Source organism: Pipistrellus kuhlii, unplaced genomic scaffold (genome assembly GCF_014108245.1).
Source record: "Pipistrellus kuhlii isolate mPipKuh1 unplaced genomic scaffold, mPipKuh1.p scaffold_m20_p_5, whole genome shotgun sequence".
Lineage (NCBI taxonomy): Eukaryota > Metazoa > Chordata > Mammalia > Chiroptera > Vespertilionidae > Pipistrellus > Pipistrellus kuhlii.
The window spans coordinates 71,281,751-71,308,471 of record NW_023425551.1 but is presented as its reverse complement, the minus strand read 5'-3'; the positions used below and the strand labels follow the sequence as shown (position 1 = coordinate 71,308,471).

General features: G+C 38.7%; 1 protein-coding gene across 1 annotated transcript; it reads left to right on the top strand.

The window, feature by feature from the left end:
• Nucleotides 1–6,342: 6,342 nt before the first annotated feature.
• ENPP4 (ectonucleotide pyrophosphatase/phosphodiesterase 4) lies at nt 6,343–22,828 on the top strand. Its single transcript, XM_036415101.2, has 4 exons — nt 6,343–6,476; nt 16,512–17,369; nt 18,010–18,180; nt 21,485–22,828. Exons 2-4 carry the CDS (start codon nt 16,544–16,546, stop codon nt 21,847–21,849), a joined length of 1,362 nt encoding a protein of 453 aa, XP_036270994.1. The 5' UTR covers nt 6,343–6,476; nt 16,512–16,543; the 3' UTR covers nt 21,850–22,828.
• The last annotated feature ends 3,893 nt before the right edge of the window (nt 22,829–26,721 follow it).

Below are 26,721 nucleotides of genomic sequence, written 5' to 3'. Positions count from 1 at the left end.
ATTTCATAAAGAGCTGTCTTTGATTTTGAAAACAGGATGAAAATGTAAAACTAGTTTATGCTAATGAATAAATGCTAAATCTTGAGTCTAGATCATTGAGGGGCCGTGGGAGGGGGGACTGCTTCTAACATGTTGCTCCAAACATGCTATTGACTATGGAGGCAAAAACTCCAGTTGTACCTTTTTTTTTTTTTTTTTGTACAGTTAGCCAAGTCAATTAGCTTCGGGATACAACATTCACTCATAAATGATGGGTTCAGACTATTGCTCCTAATTCATTTCAATCTCTAACACAAAAGTACCAGAAGCCAATACAGTTAATAGCTGGGTGGAGACTCAAAAAGAACCAGTACTTGATGGTGACATTGTTGAGTTGCTAATTTAAGTAGTCCTGAAGCCTGCCCTACCTCTGGATGTCTTGTTTAACAAGATTCTAAAATCCTTATTATTGAGGCCCATCTGAAACAGGTTTTCACTTGTGGTTGACGTGGTAAATGTTTGGAGGATAACAGAAGCTCAGTGCTGAAAGATCCTTATGAATCATTTTGTCCCTCTGTTTCCAACCACATTGTCTGTAAGGAGACCAGACTGCATAGGACTCCGGATCTGACACAGTCACTTGAGCAGTAGCAGTGGCTAAAGGGAACCTTTCTCTCCTGAAGCCCATCCAGCTGCTGTCTCCACTACACATCTGATCAATATGGCAGTCAATTCTGTCTACTCCTTAAGCCATCATGTACCCAGTGAAACAGGTGTGTTAACGAAAAAAAAAAAAAATTGAAACCTGTAAAGAATTTTTTTATGAGTTTATTTGAGCCAAAACTGTTGACATATGCCGGGAAGCAGAACCTCAACGAATTGAGATAATGCTCCGAAGAAAGGCGGGTTACATTTCTCTATTTTTACACCGAAATCAAAGGAGGGACATAGATGGGTTACATGAAATTCATTGGTGATGGAGTAAGGAGGCGGGAGAAAGCAAAGCGGTGGGAAACTCCTGGGATTGGATAAAAAGTAAAATGATGGACGTGTACTCAGGTGAGTGCAGGAGCAATTAACATGATAAAGAAAGAATCTGAGGCATCTGTCCTGGCGCCCACCAGATTTGGTTGTTCCCCAGGGGCTCCGGAAAAAGAGAAGTTACCAGTTACCCAGACATCTCACAGATATGTTACCTTAGAGGCAAAAAGGCAAATGGGCTCAGTAAAAAGATCAAAGTTAATCTTTGTCTGGGAAAATATCTGGGACATCACTAACTACTATAACCTGTTAGATATTTAATTTTCAAACCATCTTTTGTGGTTATCTTAGGTCTCTGGGTTTGCAAGACTGCCATGCAGGCCTTCCCTGAGCTTGTCAGGTTAGCATGTAGCTTTTTTCTTTCACAGGTGCATGCCCCAAATGCCCGAATATTTTCTTCACTAAATTGGACAATATGTAATTTCCCTTAGAACTCGGTCTGTTACAGGCACAAGGTTCATGTGCCAGACTAGCTCAAGAATATGAGAGAATTAAGTCTCAAATCCATCTTCTTCTGAGAGCTCAAAATGCAGTCTTATCGATCAAGGGAAGGGAGGGTGGGTGAGGTGAAGAGGTGGGTGGGGACTGTAAACAGCCTCCAAAAAGGGGTCCAAGTGATTCGGTTGTTTTCCTGAGCAGGAGGCAAGGGTGATTTCTTTCCTGGGTCCTTGTCCAGTTGCATTCGAAGGAAGAATGAAGTCATGAACAAGAAGTGACAGGTCAAAAGGATGGAAATTTATTGGACTCAAATACAAACACCCACATAGGGAGTTTGTCCCAAGGGGGTAACCCACTAAGCTCTTTTTTTGCCAAGGTTTATTAATGATGCAGTTCTTTGTCTCTTCATGCTCTCTTGTAATTGGGCCCCTTCCCCCATGATCCTATGGTCTTCTAATTGGTCACTCTTTTTGCAGAAGAGCTTCAAAACCCAAACCCATGGATGCCCCCCTCACTTTCACCCCCATCCCCTTATTTTGTAACATTTCTCTATCTCCTGTGAAAATCTGTTATCATTTTTTCTGCCATTTGTAGATATTTCTTTATCCTCTGTGAAAGTTTGTTTCCTTCCCCCCCCCCCCCCCCCATATACTCTGTGGCTTTTCCTTATCTTCTGTGAATGTATGTCTACCTCTCCCCTTATCCTGTGGCACCTTTTTAAATTCTCTGTGAATGTATGCCTTCTGATGACTCCAAGCCCTCACCTATACATTCCTCCCCTATGGACCCTTTATTCCTAAAACTCCCTAAACCTGCCTATTTTATCCCTAAAATTCCTTTCACAAGGAAAAGTGCAAAATTTCTAAAATCTTTTGTTCAAGGTTCCCCCCATCCCCATTTGAGAGTCTGGTTCTGGAGTCATTACTTGATTACTTGTGTGTATCTTTCCCCTACCCTGCCATTACCCTTCCTTTGCTGACAAAGAGGCTGCTCAGGCTAGGTCTCAAGCAGATTTCCGCTAGTTAATTAGCATATCTATAGCAGGAAGCTATTAGCCTGAAGGCCTTCAGAGAGAGGAAGCATCTCACCCTGTCACAAGCCTTCCTCTGATCACTGTTCAGATTGGGGAACATTTCCTAGTGATAATAATCACTACCATTTTCCAAGTCACACACGGGGCTGAATACTTTACTTGCTTTATCCCATTTCATTTACTTGACATGAACTCTAAGAGGTTGATACTATAAGAGATGAGAAATAGAGGCTCAAAGGTCCCAGGTTCGATTCCGGTCAAGGGCATGTACCTGGGTTGTGGGCACATCCCCAGTAGGGGGTGTGCAAGAGGCAGCTGGTTGATGTTTCTCTCTCATCAATGTTTCTAGCTCTCTCTCTCTCTCCCTTCCTCTCTGTAAAAAAATCAATAATATATATATATATATATATATATATATATATATATATATATATTTATTTATTTATTTTTTTTTTTTTAATTTTTTTTAAGAGAGAAATAGAGGCTCAAGTAGGTCGACACACTGACCCAAGATCTGGCGGATACCAGGGACCGAACCACGTGGCCTCTGCCAGGCCTTCCAGTTGTGACAGCCTGGGAATCCAAGGTCCCCCAAATCAGCAATGCCCAGGCCAGCCTTGAGGTTTGACATGTAATTAATTTATGAAGGTACAAAGTGATACATTAAATAGAGAAGGTAACCAGAGACGGATGGCAGGACACACACGGGCTTTATTAGAGGGAAGAGTACCCCTGCCGGCTGCTTCCACAGAGAGGGGCGGAAGAGAGCGAGCGCCAGGGTTACAAGCACTTTTAAGGATAGGGGGCGGGGCTTAGGGCACTCAGCACAAGCTGATTGAGGATTAGGGACCTAGGGATTTAGAAATGGGGGGGCCTAGGGGATTTGGCAGGTGCTGATTGGTGGTTCAGAGCTCACGAATGTCTGGCCGCAGGTGGGGTTTACGTCTGTCCATCAACTGGAGGAAGGGAGGATTTATCACAAACTAATAATCAAGAGAATGTATCTAGCCCCACACTGTTCCTGCAGCTGTCTCCAGACCTTCAGGTCTTGGTGATGGTTATACTCTAAACACCCATGGGGCCAACCTCAGAACCCGAAGGATCTTCTGGCTGGTCTAATAATCAGTCATGATATAAATTAGCAAAAGAATATAACCAAAATTTAATACATACATGTGTATGGGAACCCTGCATAGATGATAGGTTCAGAGATCCCCATATGCACTGGAGGTTCAGAGACAGAAAGGAGGACTGAGGTATATAAGACATTCTGATGAAGTAAGCACCTTCGGGATTGCAAAGAGTCACTGCAGTATGATTAGAAGAGCAGATGTTTAATAAATCAAAGTTTATTCGGCTAGACTATAAAGGTGGTTGAAAAGGTTATTGCTGATAATGTCTTATTGGGCAAGGCCCTTTAGGCAGTTAAGGGAGGGGGTGGGGCAGAAGTTTCTCCTGAATCTGACGGCTAAAATTGCCTTTAGTTCAATAGCTCAAAGACAATCTGCATACCACAGAGGCATATGTGGGTGACTCTTCTGGACCCCCACAACGTCTAAGGTCCACTATTGCAGGTTAATAGTCCAGATATGGTAGGCAGTTAGACAGACATGAGCACAGCAAGGACAATGGGCCAAGTACAGAAGGTCACCAAAGTGGAAAGTCTTGGCAACAGGAGAACGAGGGAGAACAAGGACCTTGCCCCTCCTCCCTAGCATATCACTGGTCATGTGGTTTGCACTCCTCCCTCTACCCTCCCCCCCCACCTTTCCTCCCTAAAGATTTATCTGGACCTCCATTGTATTTCAACTCCAGGTCCGAAAGAGCAGCAAATCCAGGTAAGTGATGCCGTGGCAGCCTCAGGACAAGCTGCCTTGAGTAATGATATCCTGCCCTGGTGCTAACCAATCAGCAGAGACCGGGACCATGAAAAAGTACCTTTGAAAAACTGATGAATGAAAGATCCTCCCTTCCTCCAGCTGAGACATAAACTCCACCTCAGCCGGACATCCCTGGGTATTGAACCACCAATCAGCACCTGCCAAACACCCTAAACCCCCATTCCTAAGTCCCTAGGTCCCTAATCATAGGCCTTACATGAAACCACCAATCAGCGTGTGCTAAGTGCCCTAAGCCCCGTCCCCTATCCTTAAAGGTGCTTGTACCCCGGCCCTTGCGCTCTTCTGCTCATTCTCTCTCTCTCTCTCTCTCTCTCTCTCTCTCTCTCTCTCTCTCTCTCTCTCTCTCTCTCTCTCAGCAGCCTGCAGTGTTACTCTTCTCTCCAATAAAGCTTGTGTCCTGGCATCCCAGTCTCCGGCCCCCTTCTCTATTTCATCTATCAATGAATATTCTATTGAAACACTCTGGTGAAACCTCCCCCTAAGATTCCTGCCTACGAGAGATAAAGCCCCTCAAGACAAAAGACCCAGCACTCCCTCTTCCTCTGGAGAGCATGCCTGCACCTTTCCCTTCTCTCTCTTCCCTCTCTTCTTTCCGCATAGTTATGTGTCTCCTAAACTCTCAGGAACCCCAAAAGACTTGAAACCAGGCCAGCAATGGGTAGCAGCAGCCTGTCCCAGGCTAACCCCCTAAACCTCTCTACAAGCCCCTCTTTTCTCTGACTTCCCAGGGAGCCAAAGCAGCCCAGCCTAGGCTATCCTGTTGCTGCTTCTCCGCTAAGGCCTTCTTTGTTTCACTGTCCCAGCTTCCATAAAGGTACCCTCGTAGTCACCTGGACTAATGTTGTGAAATCTTTTCTTCACAAAGTCAAGACCCCACAGACTACGATCTAGCACGAGGCAGATCCGCTTAGGGCCAGGTCTGATCACATAGGATACATTATTTCCAATACTAGAAGACAGAGCCCCTTAAACCGCCCCATTAAACTCAACAATCACTTAGTAAGTACTTTTTCTATGCCAGCTTCTGCACTTGGCACTGCAGTTACAAAAGATTCTATCTGCTCTTTGCCCACCATACTGGGGTAACCCAAGTGTTAAGAAAAATCTACGGTAGTTCTGTTTGCTAATTTCTGTTTCCAGTAGTAAGCTTCAAGTTACATTGACTGTTTGCCTAAACTTCCAACTACAGGGATTAGCACAATCCCCCATGCGGCTGTCTAAGGAAGTGCCCATTTCTTTGCTGGTACCGATGACTGATTCCCTAATTAGTCTAATTCCCTGCAAGGACTATGTTTCCGTGTTTCCTGTCACTTGACCGGTAAACTGCCTGCCATTCAACTTCGTGTAAAGGTGCTCCCCTGTATGTTAAGACAGATATTGCTATGGTAGTACTCACAATGTGTTTATCTCCACTCACCGGGACTGGCTGATGCTGCTTTAGATTTGTCCTAGGCCCCGGTGCAGCCAAAGTCGTTTTTTGTTTTGTTTTTTTTCTCCCTGGGGACACCTAAGCCCCAGACTTTCCTAAGGGCCAAGTGGGAGTGGCATGAGGCGTGGACTTGGCCTTAGCCAGGGCTCCCTTCTTTCAGGGCCTCTGAAGGGCACGCAGCCCTCGATGGCTTAAAAGGGCCATGGTGGCCAAGACTGAACACACCTCCGCCCCGAGGTCCAGTGCCACTCCACCTAAGCAGCTGTCGCAGGTGGTACCTGAGTCTAACCAATCGGAAAGGCCGTTACACTGACGGCGGCTCCGCCATCCAATCAGAGGGCGGGACTCAGACTCCCTCGACCGCTGCGCCCACCGCTCGGAGCCTGTTCCGCTGTCGCGCCGCGGACGGACGGACGGCGGCCCGCACAGCGCAGCACCCGGCGGCGCGCATTCCCGGAGGTGGGGGCGCTCCCCGCGGCGGCGGTGGTGGCGGCGGTGACGGTGGTGGCGGTGGCGGTGGCGGTGGCTGGGGGGCCGCTACTGCACAGGCGCCTCGGGCAGCGCTGCTCCTCGCCCCTGGCCCTGCGCGTCTCCTTCGCTCCGGGACCCTCGAGCGCCGGTTCCGCGCGCTGGAAAGGAGCGGCCGCGGCGGCAGGTGAGGGAGGGAGGGAGGCTTGGCGCGCGCGGGTTCTGGGCGGCAGTGCCACCCCAGTCAGCCCCCCGGGGGATCTGAAAGGAGAGGTGCTGCGAGACGCCCTCTCTCACCCCCCTGTCCCCCCACATCCTGGGACGCGGGCGGCGCCGGAGGCGGAGGCGGGGTGGCCCGCAGGTAGCGGGTGCGTTGGGGGCGGGCGGGGCCGCGGGGCGGAGGGGACGGAGGGGGCGAGGGGGACGTTGACTGGAGGCCAGCGGAGAGGTCAAGATGGGCGAAGGTGAAATCGAGGGGAGCCCTGGGCCAAGGCGGGGTGGGCATTGGATGGCAAAGAAACGCATCCACAAGGCATCTGTCCCAATATCAGGTTGGGGTTGTCGGTAATGATAAAATCCAAATGGAAAACGAATTTCCTGCCAACGCAGCCGAGGGAGAGGACGACCCAGTGCCGTGCGCAGGCCGGGCCCTGTTTGTGAAGCACTTGACAAACACTTCCTTTCCGGGCACCGCGGACCTGCGAGGTGGTGGCATTCCATCGTCCGGGGGCCGAGGGCGGCGCGGCGAGGCGTGTGCCCGGGGTCCAGCCGCTGGCGACGGGCGGGTTCGCGTCCATCCCGGGGCTGAGCCCAAAAAGGGTTTTTGCTGAACCACCGAAGGCCATGCCAAGGACTGTAGGAAGTCACCTGCTCCTTTTAATAATAATGAGTTTTCTCCCCTTTTCCAGGCCGCTTAAGGAAATGCACTTAATATAATAAATAAACTATCTCCACCCTTTAAGTTAGCTACAACATGCTTTGGAGAAATTTTGATTAAAAATGCATGGAGTCCATGGAGGGGTATTTTATTCTGTAGAAGGTAATACAATTGTGGCTGTTTTGAAGATATTTGCTAGACAATTTTATGTGCGTGGGAAAATTGGAGAATGATTTAGAATCCTTTAAAAAAAAAAAAAAGACTGAGAAAGTCTTTTACTGAATACTTAATGTTTCTCCCCCCACCCCCGTAGAATATGAAGATAATAATAATAATCTGAAGGAAACCACCTATGTTTTCTGTGTGCATAGACAATAATTCTATTTTAAAGCTGTATTAATAGTTCCATTACAAATACTTGTGAAGTGCATAGAATAAAGCTTTTGTATTATGAAGTGGTGGCATGTTAATGGTGACAAATACCTTTCACCTTATCTTGTAACTGTTACACTCTCCCAGCTTCACCTGGACTAAGAATGTCAGTGAGAATTGTCCATTAATTGAAGAAAACTACCTACTGCTTCTGGTTGCTGTGGGAAATATTTGGACATAGTCTAGATGAGTCTGCTTTCTTTTCCCTGCATCATTATTATTGTTATTATTGCTTTGAAAAAGTACAGAATGCCTCCCAATGTTTTCTAATATAACAGTGATCTTCATACATTGAAAACCACTTGAGATCTCATTGATGTTTTAATTATAGTTTAACGCTCCTTATTATAATGAATCAGTATTTGGAAAGCATAGATACAGGTGCTGCTAATGAAAGATGATCTGGCAGGAAAAGTTCCGTTAATCGTTTGGAGATTGTTATTAGACTTGTTAACTTGCTGTTACTAGACTCATAACTTTGTCGAAATTCGTAAGGGCATACTACTTGCTTTCTGAGGTTGGGCCACCATTGACCTTCAACCTCATCACATGTAAAAAGGGGTTTAGACTAAATTATTTTTAGTTATTTTATAGTTTCACAGTAATACCATCTGCCTGTCATAGTGCACTTTTTTTTTTTTCTTCAACATAACAGCTTTGTAACTAGAATGCATAAAAGGAAACTAAATTTGAGGGTCTGTTCTGTAGTACTTTATGCATCCCCATTTTACACACAAGGAAATTGAAGCTAGGAGGAGTTAGATCTGCCAGAGGTTGCCCATCTACTAAGAATGAGCTCAGATTCTGGGATTCTTGTGGTTTCCATGCTGTCTGTACTTTAATTCTGGGGACAAGGACTGGGACCCTTGGATCCTAGCAAGGTATTAAGCCGGGATTACTGACCTCAGGATAAACAGCCCAGGTATCTTGAGCATCCTTTCTACTCAAGATTTGGAGAAGAAAGAGTTTGATTCTTATGTATTTTATGTGAGAGAGAGGCTTATATTGTTTTTTGTTTTTGTGGTTGTTTTTTTTTCTTTCTTTCTCCCATATGAGAAGTGGTGTAAAATATTTTCCCATTAAAACACCCAAGTCTGTATCATGAAGTACACACTTCACATAATTTTTTAGGTAAAATGAGACTTCAAAGATGCTACCTGTTTTGTAGCAGGGCATTTTTAGATGCTTTTAAGATTACAATTTCATTTTCTTCTCTCTCATCACATACAATCCATTTCATTCATTTATAGTGTAAAATATTAGAGTTGTGCAAAATCACCACAGATAATTTGAGAACATTTTTATCACCCAAAAAGAAACCTTATACCCATTAACATTTCTCCCCAACCCTTTGTTCAATGATAACTACTAATATACTTCCCTTTTCTGTAGTTTTGCCTAGTCTAGGCATGTTAAATAAAAAGAATGATAGAATAAGTGATCTTTTGTGACTGCCTTCTTCCACTTAGCATAATATTTCAAGGTTTTTCCAAGTTGTAGCATTAGTACTTCATTGCTTTTGATTGCCAAATAATATTCCATTGTGTGATATACCACATTTTATTTATCCATTTATCACTTGATGGATGGACATTTGAATTGTTTCTATCTCTTGGCTCTAGGAATAATGCTGTAGTGAGTATTTGGTACATGTTTTACTGTGGTCATAATGTTTTAATTTCTCTTTTGCATGTGCATAGTAGTAGAATTACTGGATCCTGTGATAACTTTATTTTAAAAACTGCCAAAATGTAAAATGTTTTCTAAGTGATGATTGTACCATTTTATATTCTTACTAGCAGTGTATAAAAAGGTTCCAATTTTTCTGTATTCTTCCCAACATTTGTTATTTTCTGTCTTTTAAAAAATATATATTTTATTGATTTTTTTACAGAGAGGGAGGGAGAGAGATAGAGAGCTAGAAACGTCGATGAGAGCGATGATGTACATGCTCCTGACCGGAATCGAACCTAGGACCCTTCAGTCCACAGGTCCGACGCTCTACCACTGAGCCAAACCGGCTTAGGCTTTTGTCTTTTTGATTACTGTATTCATCATAATGGGTGTAAAGTGGTATCTCATTGTGGTTTTGATTTCCATTACACTGATGACTAATGATGTTGAACATTTTTTCATGTGCTTATTTGCCATCTGTATATCTATGGATAATTGTTTTTAGGATCTTCCCTCATTTTTAATTGAATTATTTGACTTTTATTACTGAGTTGTTATAGTTTTTTTTTTACATATTCTGTATATACACTGAGTGGTGAGATTATTATGATCTATGAATGCATAATAATCTGGCCACTCAGTGTATATCTTATAAAATAAAAGGCTAATATACAAATTGTCCCCTCTACCAGAAGTTCAACCAGCAGGCAGGCCAGCCAACTGTCCATGTCCTCTCCCCGTGGCCAGCCTGGCCAGACCCCACCCATGCATGAATTCATGCACTGGGCCTCCAAAATATATATGTGTGTGTGTGTGTGTGTGTGTGTGTGTGTGTGTGTATACACACACACACACACAAACACACTCACACTGAGTGGCCAGATTATTATGCATTCAGAGATCATAATAATCTGGACATTCATTATACGTATATAATACATATATTTTATATATTCCTTATCAGACATATGATTTGCCAATATTTTCTCTCATTCTGTGGATTCCCATTCTGTATGGTATCCTTTGAAACATTAAAGTATTTAATTACAATTTCAAGAAAGTCAAATTCTGTTTTTGTAACTCATGCTTTTGGTGCTATATCTAAGAAGACATTGCTTAACCTAAGTTTATAAAAAATTATTCCTGTATTTTCTTCTAAGATTTTATATATATATAGTTTTAGTTTATAATATTGGTTATTGACTAATCATACATGAATCAGGAGGCTTTAGCTAGAAATAAATGATAAAGATTTATTCAAAGATATTACACAGCTAGGTAAATATCCAGAATGTTCTGAAAAAAGGAAGAGAAGCTGAGAGTTTTTATAGTAAAAAGTACCTTCTTGAGAAGAATCAATCTTGCATTCTGAGTCTTTGGATTGGTCCAAGTTGTAATCCTCTAGATCAGTGTTTTTCAACCTTTTTTGGGCAAAGGCACACTAGTTTCATGAAAAAAATCACGACGCACACCACCATTAGAAAATGTTAAAAAATTTAACTCTGTGCCTATATTGACTATATATAAAGTAATTCTCTTGAATAGGAATCAAACACAAAGAAAGTATTTTATAATTACTTTATTATGAAATATTAAGTAAACAAAATAGTGAAAAATTATAAAATTCTTGTCTTGTCTGCACCTACGGCACACCAAGCAACATCTCGGTTGAAAAACGCTGCTCTAGATAACCGATGATCTGAATAAAGTATGTTAGGTGGTCTGGACAGGTGAACGTTCAGGGGTAATCAGAGGATTAGTGGAGGTTTGATATCTATTGATGCAGAACTGGAATATTCAAAAATTTAATATTCCAGGCTAGTTAAAATAAGAATAGAATCTTTTCCTCAGATATCAACCTACTTGATTTTAGTAATTTAGCAGCTTTACTATAGTGAATCCATTTTATTTATTCACTCTAATCCTCATGGTCTATGATCCATTTTGACTTACTTTTTGTGTATGGTATGAGATGAGGGGTCTAAATTCATTCTTTTGGATTTGGATATCTAGTTGTCCACCACCATTAGTTGAATTTTCTTGGAACCCCTCTGCTCTTATAAGTAACTCTATTGGAAAAGTTTTATGCATACTATGATATTCTACTTGTAGTAATTTCTTGAAGAGCTTGGTTTTATAAACAATACTTTTGTGGTGCATGGATCTCAAGCATAGAAGTACAAAAAGTTTTGGTGGTGTCTGCAATGTTCATTCAAGCTTGTCTTTGTTCTTTCAAGGTGACAAGTTGATTCATTGTCCTGATTATTTATGCTCCTATTTTCAGTATTTAAAAAGTATAACATTCTTGTCTCTTGATAAACAGCATGTATATTTTAGTGTTCAGACTTAGTTATATTGTATATTTATTGAATGATTTTTTTGGTAATGATCTGTAAGAGAGTTTGGACAGAACTACACATATAGGGAGTAACTTTAGGATGTTTTTGGAAGCATAGACTGTTACTGAAGAACTGTTATAAGTCACCTGCAGGTCACCTAGATAAATGATTATTGTCTTTTCATGTCTTTGTAATACATTTCAGACAGATTGTGACAGTGAAATCCAAAGACTCAGAATGCAAGATTGATTCTTCTCAAGAAGGTACTTTTTACTATAAAGATATACACTGAGTGGCCAGATATGGTAAATGGAAATTAGGGTTGGCAATTATTTCTTTAAGTATTTTTTTTTTAGTGATTTTTAGTGGATAATGGAGGGGTTTAAATGCCAGGCGGAGGTGTTGTGACTTTTTGTATAGCAGTGGATACTTTGAACATTTTTTTTTAAAATTAGGGGGTTGTCATGAACAGAGCTATGCCCAGAAAAATTAAGTTGGGGCAGATATTGGGTGAGAAAGGGGAAGGTGACTGAGGTGGGAGTGGAAGGTGATTGAGGTAGGAAGGTCAGTTAAAGAGAGAGTATTTTTCTCAGGAAATATTGAGAACTTTAAGAAATAGGGCAGCAGTGGAGATGAAAAAGAATATATAGCTGTTAAAAATGAAGGCTCCTGGTCTCTACTGTAGACCAACTGAATCAGAATTTTCTAGATATGGAGAGTAAACAGTTGATTTTTTAAAAAAATCTTCATCCGAAGATATGTTTTTATTGATTTTAGAGGGAGAAAGAAAGAGGGAGAGAAACATTGATTTGATTACCTCCCATACCTGCTCCTAGGTGACACTTAAATCAACTGAGCCACACAGGGCTGGACAGCTGAGCTTTTAACAAGGTCCACTCAGTGATTCATATGTCTACTATACTGTAGAGATTTTCAACTAGTGTGCCACAAGAATTTTTAAAAGATGCAGTACCTGACTGTTCAGTCAGGGGCATGGACCTTTTTTCCTTTAGATTTTCAAATAAAAAAATGACAACAGCCAATACAACAATAACCATCTGGAGTGAATGAATCAAAATTATATCTTTTTTAAAAAATTAGATTGGCCATGCCGAGACCGGTTTGGCTCAATGGATAGAGTGTCGGCTTGGGGACTGAAGGGTCCTGGGTTCGATTCCCGTCAAGGGCATGTACCTTGGTTGAGGGCATATCCCCAGTAGGGGGTGTGCAAGAGGCAGCTGATCAATGATTCTCTCTCATCGAAGTTTCTAACTCTCTATCTCTTTCCCTTCCTCTCTGTACAAAATCAATAAAATATATATTTTTTAAAAATTAGATTGGCCAAAAATATAATATATATTTTGGTGTGCTGTAGAACTTTAGTAATTAATTTATGTGTCCCATGATATCAAAAAGGTTGAAAATTGCTGCTGTAATAGATAATATAAGAATAAAGTTGACTAGACTGGCAACTGATGGTATACTCAGAAAATTTCTATGTGACCAAGAGAATGGTGAAGCTCTTTTAAGATATTAGGGAACATAGGAAAGGGGGAAAATTTAGAGGTGCAGAGAATGTGTCCAGTTTGACATACTAGATCAAATTTGACTTGGCAGCAGAATACTTTGTGCAGTGGGATTGGTTGGGAAAGTAGAATGGTTACTCAGGGCAAAAGCTAGGGCAATAGATAAACAACCTTTAAAAAATACATTTGTGCCTGGCCATTGTTGCTCAATGGTTGAGTGTCAGCCTATGAACCAGGAGATCAAAGTTCGATTCCCAGTGAGGGAACATACCCAGGGTACAGGCTTGATTCCCAGTGTGGGGCGTGCAAGAGATAGCAGATCAATGATTATCTCTCGTCATTAAAAGTTCTATCTCTCTTTCTCTCTGAAGTCAATAAAATAAAATAAAATAGATCTGTGAGTATCTTTAGAATACTAGGCCACTTATTTGCTGTTTTAGTCTACTTTAGTGGAAACATATTTTGGTATTGGGAAGTAGCTATACTGAGAGAAAACAAGAAATCTGTTCAGTCCAGGCTTTCATGGAGACTTGTGTGCCCTCCACACAAGTTCTGAGATTCTGGAATCTAGGCAGCAGCCTGCATGATGTTGTTGTCTGGACCCAGTTATGACTGACTGAGGGAAGAGATGCATTACACTAGGTCTGGGGCACCAAATACTGAATAAAAAGAGAAGTACTGCTGTCTAGAGTCTTAACAGCTGAGATTGCTGACGTGGGACTGGAGCTACATCTGTGCAAAGTATGTGTCTTGTACTTAGAATTGTTACTCATTTCTTTGGAAAGGTGGTTTTTGTTATTGTGAATTGGTTTTGGTTTCTTGGATGGATCAGCAGCAGTAGAGGACCCATGCGCCATATTGAGGAGGTAGCCCGTCTCAGGTTAAAATGCTGGAGATTTTTCAGACACAAAGATTCTGTGCCTTTGATCTTCAAAATCTTAAGTCCCTGGTTTTTGGAGGGTCACAGCTTCAATTAGTAAGTATTTGATTAACTACATATGCCAGATGCCAATTCTAGAATGTCATAATTGTAAGAGTTTCATCAAAAGATTGATGGAACTTGGGGACTCAACAAGGGCTGAGTTATACATGTTATCGCCTGTTAGAATGGCTAAAGGCATTTCCCCCAAACCTGAATAGGATGATTGTTTGCTGCCAGACAGCTCAGGGCATCTTAATCTACATGTTATTGCCTCCTACTGACTATTCCCCAATCTGACAATGCTTCTGTACAGATACCCTACCCTTTGAAGTGTATATATTTGAAGTTTATCTATTGCCCCTCCACCTTGCTATAGGATAATATGTGTTAATAAAAAGCAAGGGGTCCTGAAACAAGGAGAACCTGGTATCTTCAGCCAGGCTCCTTTGACCCCCAGTGCCTTTCAAAATTATCTTTCATCTCTGGATTCTTATTCAGTTACACACAGCCTTTCTCCAGATTGCAGAACCCTTAAGGCTGGAACAAGAACTCCGGCATACATACACAGACCATCTAGTATGAAGTATGTTTGGGGGGGGGGGGGGGAAGTCTCTGACCTCAAGTAATTGCATTCTAGTTGGGAAAAAGAACAACACAATTAATGACTTGTGAACTTAATCATCATATTAGTTAACTGGACTTCTAGGTGCATGTTCCCCTGGCCATACCACAAGTCTTATTCTGGCATGATGAATTCATTCACCTCACTCTGACCACAACCCCACATCCTTACAATTCTCACTGAAAGTTACTTTTAAAACACAGGTTCTTTGACTTCATCAGACCTCAAGTCTAAAAACCTCTCTGTTTACATCTACATTAGTTTCAATTTAAATGCTGCAGCTCAAATATCAGCCATTCTTTAGATGATATCAACTTTAGCTTCCATCACCATACTTTAGTTTCAAGCCTAGGTATGTTCAGCTGTATGTTTTGTTCATGCCTGAGTCAGGAAATTGCTACAGAAAGCCAATCAACAGTGTCACTCTAAAACTTCATGGTATCTGCTGTCAACATTGACCACAAAAAACTGCTGTTTCCTTGTACTCTCACCTATCCTCCACATCTGCCATTTCTCTGTGTTTCTCAAACCACCCTACTCCCTCTCAATAAATGACCCTACTTCGTATAATTCAGAGAATGCAGCTCCCTTCACCTCTAGTCCTCCAACCTGTTAGCTCACTCCTTTGCACCTCCTCTCTTATTATGATGGAAGGGGTAGCCTGACCATCTATAGTGAAGCATTCTACCTAAATCACAGATATTTTTATTTTAGGGCCCAAAGAAGATCGAGTCTAAAGGCAGGGAGATTTATTAGGGGAAAGCTCTTTTTGTCATTTGTGGATTATTAAAAATGAGTGAAAAATCAGAGAGCTCTGAACCTGAGATATTAGGTTGAATACATATGCCTTTGACAGTAAAAGGGAAGACTAAGAGGGATGTGGTAATGAAGTTCATTTCAACAGCTGTTGAGTTTCTTTAGAAGTTACTGTCGTCTGCAGGTCCCTATAGTCTTGTCTGCCTGTCAGCTTTTTGTGCATATTGTAAAGGCTCAGATTGAGGTGGGGCTTTCTCTCAAATAGTATTTATTTCTTACTCTTATATTGTATGCCAGTATTTTTTTTCAACAATAACTGGTGGTGAGCCAATATGTTGGAATTTCTACCACCTATTTCTGTAGGACTAGTCATTAAATGGAATGGTAATCTCCCTCTCTGGAGCCTCAGAAAGCTGGGCACTATTTCTGCTTTGTGAAAAGGGATACTTTTTGTTTCTTCATCTGTTGTTATTAATCTTTTAGAATAATTTCTAAATTTCTAATTTCAAACAAGCAAGGTAGCCAAACACGAGTATTATATAGCGTATACAAATGGCCCATTTCCCTTTCAGAGCATGCATGCTGGGGCAGGACATATATATAAGGAAACTAGCCAAAACCGGTTTGACTCAGTGGCTAGAGCGTTGGCCTACAGACTGAAAGGTCCCGCGTTCAATTCCAGTCAAGGGCATGTTCCTTGGGTGTGGGCACATCCCCAGTAGGGGTTGTGCAAGAGGCAGCTGATCGATGATTCTCATCGATGTTTCTAACTCTCTATCCTTCTCTCTTCCTCTGTAAAAAAATCAATAAAATATATTTAAAATAAATAAAATAAAAGGAAACTGGACAAGTAAAGGCAATTTTTAGTTTTTCCAATTAACTTTATTCAGTTGCTTTTCAGTAAATGGCATTATTTAATTTTTAAGTTGACAGAGGTAAATCTAGTATATAAAAAGTTTAAATATTGGTTCTCTTCTCCTGGTGGCTAAACTTTTAAAACCTAATCCAAGTCAAATAGTATTACTGCTTATGCATTGTTGTTTTTTTTGTTGTTGTTTTGTTTTTATATTTTAGGAACCTGATTGCTCTCCTTCAACACGTTCAATATGAAGTTATTAGTAATACTTTTATTTTCTGGACTTATAACTGCTTGTAGAGGTAACTCTTCTTACAGTTTGCCACCGAAGTTATTACTAGTGTCCTTTGATGGCTTCAGAGCGGACTATCTACAGAACTATGAATTTCCTCATCTCCAGAATTTTATTAAAGAAGGTATCTTAGTGGAGCACGTTAAGAATGTTTTCATCACAAAGACATTTCCAAACCACTATAGTATTGTGACAGGCTTGTATGAAGAAAGCCATGGCATTGTAGCTAATTCCATGTATGATGTAATTACCAAGAAATATTTTTCTGACTTAAATGACAGGGATCCTTTTTGGTGGAATGAGGCAGTACCTATTTGGGTAACCAACGAGCTTCAAGAGAACAGATCAAGTGCTGCTGCTATGTGGCCTGGCACCGATATACCCATTCACAATACCACGCCTTCCTATTTTATGAATTATAGCTCCTCTGTATCATTTGAGGAGAGACTAAATAATATTACCATGTGGCTGAGCAATTCAAATCCACCAGTTACTTTTGCAGCACTCTATTGGGAAGAACCAGATGCAAGTGGACATAAATATGGACCCGAAGATAAAGTAAATATGAGCAGAGTGTTGAAAGAAATAGATGACCTTATTGGTGACTTAGTCCACAAACTCAAGATATTAGGATTGTGGGAGAATCTTAATGTGATCATTACAAGCGATCATGGGATGACCCAGTGTTCTAAGGAAAGACTGATAAACTTGGATCTCTGTCTCAATCGTTCAGACTACACTCTTATAGATTTGACTCCAGTTGCTGCAATACTTCCCAAAATAAGTAAGTAAATTTTAGCCAAGGGATATTTGAATGGGGCAATGGTTTGAGGGTTTTATAAGAGAATAAAGGTCTGGATTTTTGCAGTTAAGAACCATCTATTCTTACACTTACTCTAGAGTGGAATTATATGTTTTCCCCTATTTTACAAATTTTAAAACAAAACTATTAGCTTAAGACTTATATTGAGAATTATCATTTCTTTGCTTTTGGGTGTATTTTGTAATTAACACAAATGGAAAAAAGAAACTTTTACCCTTGAAAACATCCGGAATATTTGGGTGAGATATACCTTTTGTTTACTGATAGAATTAGTGATGAGTAGTAATATGTAATTAGTTAATATTTACTGAGGAAGCTAGATGTGAAAATTGTCCCCTTTGTATAAAAAGTCCACCAGGAATAATAACAATATGAAAAAAGAGCTATGTGAATACTTTGAAAAAAGTGTGTGTGTGTGTGTGTGTGTGTGTGTGTCTGTGTGTCCCAACACTGTCACATGATTATTCTCTCTCTTTTTTTTTTTTGAGAATTAAATAGATTATATTGTTCAGTATTTTTGTTTCCAGTTATTCTAGTTAGAAGTATTTATTCCTTATCAATCAATCATGACTTTTTTCTTTACTATCTCCTTTTTCTTCAGATAAAACAGAGGTTTATAACAAACTAAAAAACTGTAGCTCTCACATGAATGTTTATCTCAAAGAAGACATTCCTGCCAGGTTTCATTACCAACATAATGATCGAATTCAGCCTATTATTTTGGTTGCTGATGAAGGCTGGACAATTGTGCTCAATAATTCATCACTAAAATGTAAGTATTTAGGGTATTTCTCGTATGTCATAGGGATAAATCATAAATTGACATTGTTCTTTTAACAGAATATTTTCACTTAGAGATGTTGACCCAATGTAATTAGTTCAATTTCAACTAATACATCATTGGGAGTTCTTCATTTAATTCTCAGATTTTTATTTGATAGCATGTCACAATAACCACAATGTCACCCTTGCATTAGAAGGTTGGGTGACCCTAAGGGTAAAGGTATAGTTTTACTTTCTTACCAAAACTGCAGTTATTCTCAGTAACTTTTAAGATAGGTTCTCATTTGTAGAAAGTAAAAGATAAATAAGGAAACAAAAAAAAAAAAAAGAAAAGGAACAAAATACTATAAACAGGAAGAGATTAGCTAGTTCAAATTTCTCAATTTTTTATGTTAAAAAAAAAAATTTCCAGCCCTGGCTGGTTTGGCTCAGTGGATAGAGTATTGGCTTTTGGACTCAAGGGTCCTGGGTTTGATTTCAGTCAAGGGCACATGCCCAGGTTTTGGGCTTGATCCCCAAGTAGGGGATACACAGGAGGCAGCCAACCAATTATTCTCTCTCATCATTGATGTTCTATCTCTCCCTTCTTCTCTGATAATAAAAATATATTTAAAAAAAATTTGTCCAAGTAACCTTTTCCCAATGATGAAATTATTTACCTAAATGCTACAACATTTTTGTACATTGGACAAGAACCAGAAAGTAAACTTCCAAAAATGCACTGGGTAAACAAAATAGATGTATTGAAATCCCTCTTAAAACACAGATGATGTATAGGGGAGAGTTATAGGTCTTCCTGGAAACAAGCTTCTTTATCCATATGCTAAATTCAATTTGAATACTTTAAAAAGAATGCATGATTTTGTAGTCAATAGCAGGGGTCAGGACCCTTTCTGTAAATGGCCAGAGAGTAAATACACATTTTAGACTTTGTGGGCCAGCTGATCTGAACTGTTCAACTCTCCTTTACAATGGGAAAGCAGCCATGGATAATATCTGTAAATTGGCATGGGGTGTTCCACTGAAATTTTGTTTACAAAAGCAAGTAGAGAGCTGAATTTGGCAAGGGGATGTTGTTTGCAGTCCCTGATCTAAAGCAATTTAGAAAAGAATAAAACCAGAATCAATGGAACCAGATACTATTTTCCAGAGGCCAGTTGCATGAAATTTTTGCAAGAGTCGGCCTTCCTTCCCCCGACTGCTGGCACTGGCTTCCCTTTGGCAACAGGCAGGAACCCAGGACCTGGGCTTCCCTCCAGCTGCTGGCAGGCACCAGGGACTTGGGATTCCCTTGCAGCCCAGCCTTCATCCATAAGGTGGTCCAGAAGGATGTCCAATCTAATTAGCATATTATGCTTTGATTATTAGATATTTGTCATATACCCACTGTTAAAAACTTGGAAAATACAGAAATGTTTAGAAAAGAGAAGAAAAAGAATCAATTACCCCTTAATATTGAAGTACATACAGACAAATGTTAATTGTGGGAGTTTTTTGCCTTTCTAATATTTTTCCTATTACACATACTTGCATATTTTTACATTAATGAATAATATCTTTTTATGTATAGTGTTGTATTCCACTTTTTATTATATTGGTCATATGCATTTTTATTTATTTATTTTTTAAAATATATTTTATTGATTTTTTACAGAGAGGAAGGGAGAGAGAAAGAGAGCTAGAAACGTCGATGAGAGAGAGACATTGACCAGCTGCCTCTTGCACACCCCCTACTGGGGATGTGCCCGCAACCAATGTACATGCCCTTGACCGGAATCGAACTCGGGACCTTTCAGTCCGCAGACCGACGCTCTACCGCTGAGCCAAACCAGTTTCGGCGGTCATATGCATTTTTATTTTGAAATATTTTAAACATATAATTAAAGAATAATAAAACACTGGTATACTCATCACGTTGACCCTGCATTTCATGTGAAAGTGGAAGCTTATTAATTGCAAGTGATGTTCATTAAAAGGCAATATTTGTTGCCATAGCCGGTTTTGCTCAATGGATAGAGCAAACTAAAGGGTCCCAAATTTTATTGTGGTCAAGTGTACATGCCCAGTAGGGGGCGTGCTGGAAGCAGCCCAACAATGATTCTCATCATTGATGTTTCTATCTCTCTCTCCCTCCCTCTCTGAAATCAATACAAATGTAATAAAAAATATATAAATATAAAAGGCAATGTTTGTTAAAATAAAGCTAAATTTTGAGAATCTGGTATGTGGCTTTGGTTAGAGACCATCACATTTTTCTTTGAGTTAATCTTTCACTGGCATTATAAGTTGGAATCCTCTGGGTAGACTTCACATTTAGTATAAGAATCTCATCTGTGACGTTTGTAGTTACCTGGCCCTTCAGGTAGAGTTGTTCATTAACTGTCAATGAATGAGTAGTATTCTATATAATAAAAGCCTAATATGCTAAGTGTCCGACCTTTCGTTAGACCATTCAACCAGTCACTATGATGCGTACTGACCACTAGGGGCAGACACTCTGACCAGTAGGTTAGCTTGCTGCTGGGGTCCAGCCGATCGGGACTGGGCAAGATGGGCCGGAAATTTGCTGGAGCCCTCTTGTGGTTTCTCCCCAGCCTGTCAACTTCCCACAGTCCCTCCTCAACTGGCAGACCACGATTGGGACTGGGCTAGATGGGCCAGACATGCTCTGGAGCCCTCCTGTAATCCCTCCCCTCCCTGATCATGTACCGGTGGGGGTCCCTCGGCCTGGCCTGTGCCCTCTTGCAATGTCAGAGAGCCAGTTTCTGCCTAATTCCTGCAGGCCAGGCCACGGAACCCCACCATTGCATGAATACAAGCACTGGGCCTCTAATATTATATATCCCTATTTCTTATCACAGGAGCAATTGACATAGGTAAGTCTGCACATTCACTTCTTCACCATTCAGTGGTTTTAACTCACTCTTCCCCAGTTACTCAGGACTTTTCAGCCAGACCACATTTTCTCCCTGGTGCTGTTTATAGTGGGCTTTCGCAAATAGTGCTAGAAAGTAACAGGTAAAATAGGTGGGGCTAGGACTGAAAAATAAGTACGTAAGATTGAGAAATCATTTTAAAGCCACTATGATTGATTGAAAAAGGGATGTGTGTATGAAAAAGGGAACATGGCTGAGTTGAAGAAAATAGAAAATGGTATTTCTGGCCCCTGTCTGGTTCAACAGATCAGAATTCTAATGGTCTGGGAATTATACTGGCAAGACTAGTATAATTACATGCACAGCAAGTTATTTTCTAATAGATTATTTACTAACATTATTTTTGTTCTTTTTCAGTAGGTGACCATGGTTATGACAATTCCTTGTCTAGCATGCATCCATTTCTGGCTGCCCACGGTCCTGCATTTCACAAAGGCTACAAACAATGCACAATTGACAGTGTGGATATTTATCCAATGATGTGCCAAATCCTGGGCTTAAAACCACGTCCCAATAATGGAACCTTTGGTCATATTCAGTGTTTGTTAGTTGACCAGTGGTGCATTAGACTCCCAGAAGCCATTGGAATTGTTTTTGGTGTACTCTTGATCTTAACCATTCTAACGTGCCTCTTCATAATCATGCAGAATAGACTGTCTGCACCGCAGCCATTTTCCCGACTTCAGTTACAAGAAGATGATGATGATCCTTTAATTGGCTAATAATATGTGCTGGAGTTTCTAAAAAGTGTCTTTGTTTAGTCACAAAACCAAGGATACACCCAAATGTGTTATAACTATGAAAAAGCATATTTTGAAAGACAAAGAATTTATACGAAGCATGCTGAAATTGTGTTTTACTTTTCTTTGTGTTTTCTTTTGGTGCATTAGCTAATACCAAAAACAAAAACATCCTGAACATAGTAAAAATTGCTGGTATATTATTAGTTAACACTATTTCTCTAACTAGAAACATTTTTTTAAGAAAAATACTGCCTATGCCTTTCTTTGTGCAATGAAATTTGTCACATATTTAGATGAAAATATGACAAAATTTAGTAGGCATACTTTTCTAATAAATTTTTATATTTGTAAATGAAACAACAGAATCTTTATGTAACTAGTGGGATTTGTGCATCAGGGAGGAAAAGTTTCCTATATTTTTATATTGACCTTTAATGGAGTTTGTATTCCAAGTAAACTCTTGAGTTAGAAAATTATCTGTGTTAAATGAAATCAGTTAACCAGGCAGAAAAGATCAAGCATATAAAGATTATTTTAAGAAAAGTTATTATAAAAAACTATCAAAGACAATGTGTACAAAGCCCCTGTCTTCACCATTGTGTCTTTGTTAATACCCTTAAGCTGTTGAAATCTCAGAAGTTTTCTTTTGAAGATTATTGCTAATAAATTAAGAAAATAGAGAAAAGTGGATTTCTCTGTGCTTAATGGCTTTGTGTAAGTTATTTGTGTGTGTGTGCAAGTGTGTTAGCATGTATGGGTGTGCAGACTATGCAACTTATAGAAGGAGATCAGAGATGGACTTGACCATAGGTAGGCTTCCGCATTCCCATAGAACCCAGCTCTTAGGAAAGGTTATATTTTCATTCATATTTGTTTACCTTCTAACAAGTTCAAATCATAATTTTAAAAATGCATTTGTTTTTGTTACCATTTTTAACCTTCTCAGGTTGATTATAATTAGAAGTATTAAAGAGCTATAGAAAAAGTTATTTCTGGTTTTGATGAGTTAGAATGAGAAAAAGATATTTTTATGTTAACCTTTGGGACTTTGATGCCTTACTCTTTAGGCAACAGAGTAGTTATATTTAAAGTGGAATTTAGTATCTGTTGCTGTTTTACATTATTATGTTAAATGACAGAATAAGCTCTCAACAATGCCTAACGTTTCCTAACTTGAGTGATTGGTAGAACCTTCTAATAATCAAAATTAATATGAAGAAACTGAGTTGTGACAGACTAGATTATATCTATTAGAGTAGGGGTGTCGAACTCAATCAGAGAAGGGGCCAAAATCTAAAATCCAGCCTAAATCGCGGGCCGAATGGTTTACTGAACAGTCATAAACTGTCATTGTGATGGAAACGCAACGGAGTGCAGTGATGACAGGGCGGTGCGGGCCACATTGCAAGGCCTGGCGGGACGGATTTGGCCCGCGGGCCTTGTGTTTGAAAACTTGGGTTCAGGAACCATTCATTGGAAGTTGAGGCAAGCAATTGATATTAATAGTGTAATCTTTAAAGTTTTGACAATACAAAATAAAGTAGGCACCCACTTTGCAGATACAGAAGTGATTTACAGTAAATATGCAGCCCAGTTAAATGTTGATTGTCTGTGATGGTTAAGAGCAATGGTGCTAATCATCAACTGTTTAATTCACCCTGTCTGGTTCTGCTGGTTTCCTGATCTTGGTATTTAGTGCGTATTGTATCTGGGGTTCTTGAGAAGCATTTCCACATCCTGCATAAATAGGTGACACTGATAGTAATCATAAGTTGACTGTAGTAACAACATAATACATAAGTGCAATAAAGCCAGTAGGGCTAATTTTGCTTTTTGACACATTTTATTTCTGAAGTTTTTCCTCACATAAAAGTTATCTTAAAGGTAATAGTTGATTTGAATGAAATAATACAAAATTTTCTTTTCTACTTCAATTGCCATTAAAAAATAACAAAGAATAGAACAGTCACATTTGAAGCCCTGGACATTTTAAAAATAGTAGGAGAGTATTTTATACTATTTGAGTAGTCTTTGCTACTTAGAATGGTGAGTCTTAGTGACTGCATTAGCTTGATAGGAGGTATGATTTTCAGTGAACTTACGTGGCATCCAAACGGAATAGATTTTATATAGGATGAAATAAGAAGGGATGCTGTCTATGTCTTACCCCCTGTTCAAAAGACATTTACCTATTTGTCTTATCAGTCTCAAAATATTAACTTTAATTGAAATTATAAACTTTATATATATATATATATATATATTCATGAATAGAATTTAATCAAAGAGGTGTTTATGTATTATTATATTGAACTCTGTGTTAATTCATTTGTATTTATAATATTGCTGTTAAAGCTAATGATCCTCCAATACACTGAAAAAATCTTTTAGTAAAGCTAGGCTTTTACAGTAAGGTTTTTATGTATTTTGTTATGTAATTGACAAATATACCTTGATGTTTCCTGGGTAATAGAAAGTATTTGGCTGTTTACGACATTTAACTGTTTATGACAATACTCAAGGTAATAGGATAATTTTTATTAGGTGTTTTTTTTTTTATTCAGTGAGTAAATTCAGAATAAGTACATTAACTTATAACAGGGACAGTTCTGTTGTCAATAACATGCAGGTTCTCTAGTCCATGCTCTGTACTATAGGCTTTGTGTTATTGTTCCATTAAGCTTGATCTAAGAAGTTAAAGATAAATGTTTGGAACATTAAAGGATTAAAAATGCCTTTGCATTAACCTTGGGTTTCTATCTTTCTAGCCTGTATCTGGTAAGCTTTAAGGGTGAATGCATTTAATTTCTTTTATTTGGAGGTTTTTACTTCATTGTGAATATGTAAAGCTACAAATGAAGGACAAAGATGAGATGAGAAGTGTCTATTGTCAATTCTTAAAATAGTGTGTAAATAAAATGACATAATGTGCTTTAAAAAAATTGTAATATAGTGCCTTAAGTTGAAGTAAAATGTATTTTGATTTATTGTTTGAATTCATAGTTAATGACCCTGATTTTAAAATGTATCTGAATAAAATTTACCAAAACATTTTTTTGTATTACTAAGTATAGAATCCAACCTCATTGTTATTTTTTGTCACCATGCACAATATACATATTGTAACAGATTTTGATGATTTAGTAATATTGTATAAGTTCTCATAAGCATTCATTACAGATTTTTTTAAACCCAAGATTAAGTGTATAACATTTAAAACAGTATATAAATAAAGAATAAAATATACTTCCTTTACTCTGGAAGAGTTCAGTAACATTTCAAAAGTGGTAAAAATAAATTACTTAGGTCCACTATGTTTCTGATTTAAAAAAAAAAAAGAAAAAAAAGAAAAATCTTAAATATTTAGAAGTTAATATACTTTTAAATATAAATCAAATGAGAATATATTAAACTGAGTTGAATGATAAATCAAAGTCTGTAGTTTGCAGCTAACGCAGTACTTAGGGGGAAATTTATAGCCTTGATTGCCTGTTTTTGATGTAGAAAGTCCAAAGTGAGTGGAAGAAGAAAAAAAGAATCAATGAAATAGAAAAGCAAAATAAAATTAATAAATCCAAATTTTGTTTTTTAAAATAATAAATTGATAAGCCTCTTTAAAAAGTGACTAAGAACAAAAAAGGAGCTAACACAAATGAGCAATATCAGTAATACAAGTGGGGCCATCACTACTGAACTGTATATATATAAAAGATTTAAAGGAATATGGCAATAAATATTTGGATAAAATGGCAAATTTCTCAAAAAATACAACTTATCAAAATGATACAAAATCAAATGGCTAATTTAATAGTCATATCTATCACAAATCAGTTTGTTATAACAGCCCTATAAAGAAAATTCCAACTCCAGGTGGTTTTACTGATTAGTTATATCACATTTAAGGCAGAAATGCTTTTTATAAACTTTTACAGAAAACAGAGAAAAAAACACATCCTAACTGGTTTAATGAGGCTAGTGTAACACCATTACCAAAATCTGACAAAAATTTAAAAAACAACATAGGCAACCCCTATGAACAAAAATTCCTCAATGAAATATTATCTAATTAAATTTAGCAGTATTTCAAAAGGTAAATACACATGAACAAATGGAATTTATCCCAGAAATGTACATTGATATTTGAAAATCAATGTTATTTATATTAATAGGGAAAAGAAAAATATGGTTGTGTTAATAAATGTGGGAAAAGCATTTGGCAAAATTTGCCAGCTGTTTATTATTCAAAACAAAATAACTCAAAAAATTTGGAATAGAAGGGAACTTAAAGTTGATAATTAACACACACATACATTTATATATTATATATATATATATGTATATATATATATATATATATATAGCCACATATAATATCACATCTTTTTGCCACAAATTTTCAATAATATCATACAGAATTATAATTTTTAATAGCATAAACCCACACCTAATGGACTGAATGATGAAATAGTAAACGTTTTTTCTCCAAAATCAGGAACAAGCCAAAGCTGTCCACTCCAAACACTCCTATTTAATATTCCACTGGAGGTCCAAGCAAGTGCAGTAAGACAAGAAATAAAATAACTGAAAAATAATAAAACTGTCATATTTATAGATGAGTCAATTGCATATATAGAAAACCCAAAGGAATCAGATAAAGTAAAAGTGAGCTTAACAAAATTGCTGTATATAAGGTCAGTCAATGTGTAAAAATCAAGTGTATTTGTATATCAGAAAACAAAAAAACGAAAACTTAAATCTGGTATCATTAAGCATGAAATCTCTAAGAAGTCAAAATGCATACAGAATTTTTGCACAAGAAATTATAGCAATGAGAAGAATTAAGAAAGACAA

Excerpts from the sequence above, each read along its gene's own strand:
- ENPP4 (XM_036415101.2), top strand. The coding sequence starts at position 16,544 with ATGAAGTTATTAGTAATACTTTTATTTTCTGGACTTATAACTGCTTGT. Across the intron at positions 17,370-18,009 it reads TGCAATACTTCCCAAAATAA|ATAAAACAGAGGTTTATAAC; the intron begins GTAAGTAAATTT and ends CTTTTTCTTCAG. Across the intron at positions 18,181-21,484 it reads CAATAATTCATCACTAAAAT|TAGGTGACCATGGTTATGAC; the intron begins GTAAGTATTTAG and ends GTTCTTTTTCAG.